This window comes from Geospiza fortis, unplaced genomic scaffold (assembly GCF_000277835.1).
Source record: "Geospiza fortis unplaced genomic scaffold, GeoFor_1.0 scaffold14, whole genome shotgun sequence".
Lineage (NCBI taxonomy): Eukaryota > Metazoa > Chordata > Aves > Passeriformes > Thraupidae > Geospiza > Geospiza fortis.
Genome location: NW_005054512.1, coordinates 344,399 through 349,860, shown reverse-complemented (window position 1 = coordinate 349,860; position 5,462 = coordinate 344,399). Strand labels below are relative to the sequence as shown.

General features: G+C 53.8%; 1 protein-coding gene across 2 annotated transcripts; it reads left to right on the top strand.

The window, feature by feature from the left end:
- Positions 1-418: 418 nt before the first annotated feature.
- On the top strand, positions 419-5,036 carry SNRPC (small nuclear ribonucleoprotein polypeptide C). Of its 2 annotated transcripts, none has more exons than XM_005428901.3 (6): positions 419-532; positions 926-968; positions 1,351-1,459; positions 2,704-2,793; positions 3,332-3,436; positions 4,661-5,036. In XM_005428901.3, exons 1-6 carry the CDS (start codon positions 525-527, stop codon positions 4,783-4,785), a joined length of 480 nt encoding a protein of 159 aa, XP_005428958.1. In that variant the 5' UTR covers positions 419-524; the 3' UTR covers positions 4,786-5,036. The 2 variants fall into 2 exon arrangements, with proteins under 2 accessions (XP_005428958.1, XP_030919417.1); XM_031063557.1 differs by having other exon boundaries at positions 2,701-2,793.
- Positions 5,037-5,462: the final 426 nt, after the last annotated feature.

Genomic DNA, 5,462 nt, shown 5'->3' with positions numbered 1-5,462 from the left:
CTCCGCCCACATTCGCGCGCTGCCATCCATATATGGCGGCGAGTGCGCGTGTTTGTGTATGCAAATTAGCTCCAGTGACGTCATGCGGCGCCATGCAAATGAGAGGCGCAAGGCTTGACGGGAGCACCTTCGGTGTTTTTTTCCGCCTAAAAATGATTATTTGTCCCGCAGTTTTCGACCGCGTGAGGCTGCTCCGTGCGCGGCCGGCGATCGGAACCACGGGGTGTGTTCTGCGAGGAGAACACAAAGAACGAGCAGAACGCGCTTTGGCAGCGCCGGGGGCCCTAACGAACCCTGCGCGCCGGGGGGCGCTGCCGGGGCTGTGGGCGGGCGATGGTGGCGTGACCAGGGACAGACGGGAGGGCGCGGGATAGCTCCACCTGCCGGGCGAGGAGAACGACACGGCGGAGGCCATTACTGTCACTTCCGGGCCCTACGGCAGCCGGCGGGGGTCATGCGGCGGCGCGGTGTGAGGGCGTCACTGCGCGTGTGCGCCACTTCCGGCTGGCGGCGGCGGGAGCACCATGCCCAAGTGAGTCCGGGAGGCCGGGCCGGGGCTCCCCGGGGTTCCGGGGGTTCCGGGCGGGGGTCGCTGCTTCTCGGGGGTCCTGGTGCTCCCCGTGAGCCCAGGGGCGCGGATGACCGGGCGGGCCGAGCCCTGGCGCCCTGCGGGGTCGTTCCCGGGGCTCCGTTAACGCTCACAGCGTTAACATAATAAGGTCTGTCAGAGTCGGAGTTTGTCAGAGCTCAGGGAGCAGCTGGAATAATAATAACATTATTATTCCAGCTGATCCCTAATAATAATAATGAAATAATATTAATATTATTAATAATAATAATATTAAAACAATATGTTAATATTATAATTAATAATTATCGATAACATAATAAGGCTTTTAATAATAATAGGACTTTTCCCCGGCAGGTTTTACTGTGATTACTGTGACACGTACCTCACCCATGACTCGGTGAGTACCAAATCCTCTGCTTCTATTCTTTCTTGTGTGAAGACCATTAAAACAAAAGTTAGCTCGGCTAAAAGCAGCTCCTGTGGGTACAGCAGTGTTCCTTTATGTTCTCCCCTTCCGTGCAAAAAAGAGGGAGAACGTGCCATGGCCCTGGTGTTCTCCAGGGGGGCAGTGGCAGGGTCAGAGGTGGCAGCTCAGAGGCCTCAGGGCAGCCTTTGGAGAGTCAACACTTACTGTGCTGATAAAAATTTATAGAAAAGTTTTGTACATCACCCCTCCTCTGCCTGGGCACAGAAACAAACCTGCTTTAGGCTGCTAAATTAGACGTGTTTAAAATCATGTGGAACAGCAGTAATCTTGGGGTTTCTGTGGCCTTTCCCAGCCCTCCGTGAGAAAAACCCACTGCAGTGGTCGGAAGCACAAGGAGAACGTGAAGGATTACTACCAGAAATGGATGGAGGAGCAAGCCCAGAGCCTGATTGACAAAACAAGTAAGGCCAATCTTTCTGTGACCCCGCCTGCCTCCCCATTCCTTCCCCTGCCTTTCCTCCAGCTGCTGCTCCCTGCTTCCACCTTGACTTTTCCTCACTTCCCTGGGGAGTCTTTGCTCAGTGAGTTATCAGTAAAATCTTGCAGTGTGGATCCTGAGTTCTTCAGGTTTTGGGGCAGCCTGAGAGCTTTGCCTGCCACACAAGAGCTGAGGTTCCCTCCCGGGGCTGGTGGCAGTGGCTCCATGTCACTGTTCATGAGGGCTCTCAGTGATATCCTGCAGGGCCTCATAACAAACTTGTGCTGCTTGGCAGTGGCACGTTTTTGCTAAGAGCATGGATAAAAATTCCAAAAGATAGGAAAAAAGACGTAAAAATGTGTGGATTGTTGCATTTTTCACACGCTGAGGTTGCCCTCAGTTCCCAAGTGATGTTTTTTCCTGGCACTTAAAGGCTTAACTGAAGCCAGGCATTGATTCCTCTGTCACTTCAAGAGGTGCTTTTTCCTCTATGAAAGAAACACAAACACCAGATTGGCTTTGTGGCAGCTTTCCTTGGCTGGTGGGATAGCTCAGGTTGGACAGGACCCCTCAGGATCACTGATCCCACTCCCAGCTCCGTGCAGGACTGCCTGAGACCAAACCATGTGAACTGCAGCATCTTCCAGCTGCTCCCTGAGCTCTGACAGACTGAGAGCCATGCTCACTTCCCTGGGGAATGTTCAGTGCCCAACCACCTCTGGGTGAAGACTTTTCCTAAAACATCCAGTCCGGATTTCCCCAAACTTATCCTCACTCTGTTTTCCTTGTGATGCTTCCAGCTTCCCCATCTTTTGCCTTCCTCCCAGTCAATACCAGTGGAATTCCTCCCCTTCCTTGCCCCCCATTTCCTGCCCCTTACCCTGTGTCCATTCCAGCACAGCATGTCCCAGTGGAACGCTGCGGATCCCGCCACGTGGTTGATTTTTGTTTTTTCCCTCTCCCACCTCCCCTCCTTCATGCCCTGCCCAGGGGTGTGACATCCACGCAGGAGCTCTCTAGTCCCAGCTGTAACAATAATTGTCTCCAGGAGTCTCAGGTGCTCCCCAGGTGCCCGGGATGTGTCAGCGCACGCAGCATGACGTGACCGCGGGGCATGACACGGACGAGCGACCCGGCCCTCCCTTCCTCGGCCTAGTAACTGGTGTTTTTTTTTCCCTGGAATTCTTTCTTTCCTTTTTTTTTTTTTTCTTTTCCCCCCCAATGTAGCGGCTGCATTCCAGCAAGGGAAAATTCCACCGACGCCGTTCTCGGCACCACCTCCGGCCGGAGCCATGATTCCACCTCCTCCCAGCATCCGTAAGTTTGGGGCACTTTGGGACTGGGGTCAGGGCCCTCTGGAGCTTGGAAAGAAAAGGCCTTTTAGCTTGAAGCCAAGCCATCTTGAGCTTGTGCTCCCAGGGTGTGAGGAAATTCTGCATGAGAGCAGCTCAGTCCTTACCGTGTCTGATTTCTGGGATGCTGAGTGCACCAGGAGCAGTGATAATCCCTCATTCCATGAGGTCTCCTGTGCAGATGGCTCTGTTAAAACTGCACTGTAGGTTGGTTTGGGTTGGTTTTTTTAAAAACAAATCCCTTTGGTAGCCTTTTGCCCTTGAGCTGGTGAAGGGCCCAGAGCCCTCCCAGCCCAGAGTGGCAGCTCCCTGTGCTGGGTGTGCACAGCTGGAGTTGGCAGCCAGCATATTCCTCCTCTGCTCACTTCTAGCCCCTGGAATCAGGGCTGGAATGGAGGCAGCTGTAAAGCCACTGGGGCATTAGTTACTGCCACATGCTGTGAGTAGCTGCAGTGCCCTTTGGGGGCTGAGAGTGCCCGTGTGTAACTGTTGTGTCTGTCCAGCTGGCCCCCCCCGGCCCGGCATGATGCCAGCCCCACACATGGGGGGGCCCCCGATGATGCCAATGATGGGCCCACCCCCCCCAGGAATGATGCCAGTTGGACCTGGTAAGTTTGGGATGGGGTAATTCTGCCATGGGGGGGTCTGGTGGGGGGGGGTGTTTCCCACCATCCTGTCCCACTCAGGGCTGGGCTGGTCACACTCTGTCACTGTGTCACTGCTACCCCTGCATGGAGAGATTACAACAATTTTACAACCACTCATTAAACCCTTTGCTTGTCATTGAGAGTCACAAACCTCCTGTGTAGGCTCTGGGAAGTCATTGCTGTTCTCCCTCTGCTCTGAGCAGTGATTGTTTAGGAATTTGGTGCCTCCAGGTCTCAGATTTTGCACAAGAGGTGCATTTTTTGCACTAAATGGTTTTTTAGTGTTTAAAGCGTCTCAGGGGAACGTGTTCCAGAGAAACAATGGGCCTGGAAAAGGCTTTATCAGAACTGTAAACTAAAATGTCTTTGATCCATTCCACTCCTGAGCTTCCTGGCATTTGAAGAATTCTCAAGGGATATCTTATTGGAACAGTTCCCAGAACAAATCTATGGGAACACACACACACACGTGCACCGAAAGTAGTGAAGTGTCTTTGTAATTATTGTCTTGCATTTGAAAGTGTTCTTTGAGTGTTTTTAAAGGCTCAAGATAAATGCACAATCTGTGATATTCAGCAGCCTGGTGAAAATAAATGGCAAGGTGGAATGGAAACCTTCATTTCAGGGCTGTGCAGTAGAACCCCTGCTTTTCCCTGGCAGAGGTGCCCTGTGCTTGTTTGTGAGCACATGGGATGGTTTTGCAGCACTTTTTTCCAAATTAACACATTTCCAGATCAGTAATTAAGCTGGTGTGTCTCTTGAGTGGCTGGAAATAAGTTGTGAGTGAATATTGTCAGAATGGGTGTATAACCCACGGGCTTGGTTCCTCCTCTGCTGCTGGCTGATTCCTCAGGGAACGGAATCCATCTCAGCAGCTGCCAGATCAGGGCTTACAGACTTGGAACATGGGAGTTCCCTGGAGCAGGGTAGAGAGCCTGCCCACAGTGTGAAATTTCCCCTCTCTGAGGGTAATGAGGCAGATGTTGCTGTGAAGAGAAGCTGTGGCTGCCCCTGGATCCCTGGAAGTGTCCAAGGCCGGGTTGGACAGGACTTGGAGCAACCTGGGATAGTGGAAGGTGTCCCTGCCTCTGCTAGGGGAGTGGAAATGAATCTTTAAGGTCCGTCCCCCTGACTGGGCAGTGGTGCTCCCAAGAGCTGTTCTCTAACCTGTCTCTCCCCTGGCAGCTCCTGGGATGAGGCCACCCATGGGAGGACACATGCCAATGATGCCAGGGCCCCCCATGATGAGACCCCCCTCCAGACCCATGATGGTGCCAACCAGGCCAGGAATGACCCGTCCAGACAGATAAAGATGGAGATGAAGCTGCCTTTTCATATTAGGACCTTCCCTATGACAAATACCACAGACCTGTGTGTGTCCCTGGGGCTTTGTACTCAGTGTGTGGAGAGATTCTGCTGTAACCTCAGCATACAAATGGACACACCCTGCAGTGACTTGTACAAGGTCTGGCTTTTTGGGTGTCTCTTCAATTGTATTATTTTTTTCCCTCCCGGTGAATGACAAAAACAAGAATAAACATTGATGTTGTTTCCATATGGACTCGGAGTCTTGTTCTGAACTCTCTCCTGGGGAAGAAAATAAGGGTGGGAGGGGCAGTGCTGGGCTGTGAGGGAAGTCAGGACTGATGGGGGAACCCCCTGGGAAGGGAGTCCTGGAGGATCCTAGGATGGCTCCAGGGTGGTCTGGGGGGTGATCCTGGGTTGGTTCTGGAGTCGGGTTCGGAGGGGAGTTCCAGGGTCGTCCCTGGAGGATCCTGCGGTGGTCGCCAAGAGGGGAGTTCTGAAGGATCCCGGGGTGGGGTCCTGGGTTGGTCCTGAAGTGGGCTCCGGATGGGGGTCCTGGAGCAGGGCCCTGGACGTCCAGGGGCTCACTGCGGCCGCCCCCTCTCCGCACACGGCCGGAGCGCGGCTGGGGCGGTGCGGGAAGGGGCCGGCCGGAGGCGGTGCGGACAGCGGCGGGCGGGGC

What these genes read in the sequence shown, in the direction of transcription:
- SNRPC (XM_031063557.1), top strand. An exon ending in GAGCCTGATTGACAAAACAA is followed by an intron (nt 1,460 to 2,700) that starts GTAAGGCCAATC and finishes TCCCCCCCAATG; the next exon opens with TAGCGGCTGCATTCCAGCAA. An exon ending in TCCACCTCCTCCCAGCATCC is followed by an intron (nt 2,794 to 3,331) that starts GTAAGTTTGGGG and finishes GTGTCTGTCCAG; the next exon opens with CTGGCCCCCCCCGGCCCGGC.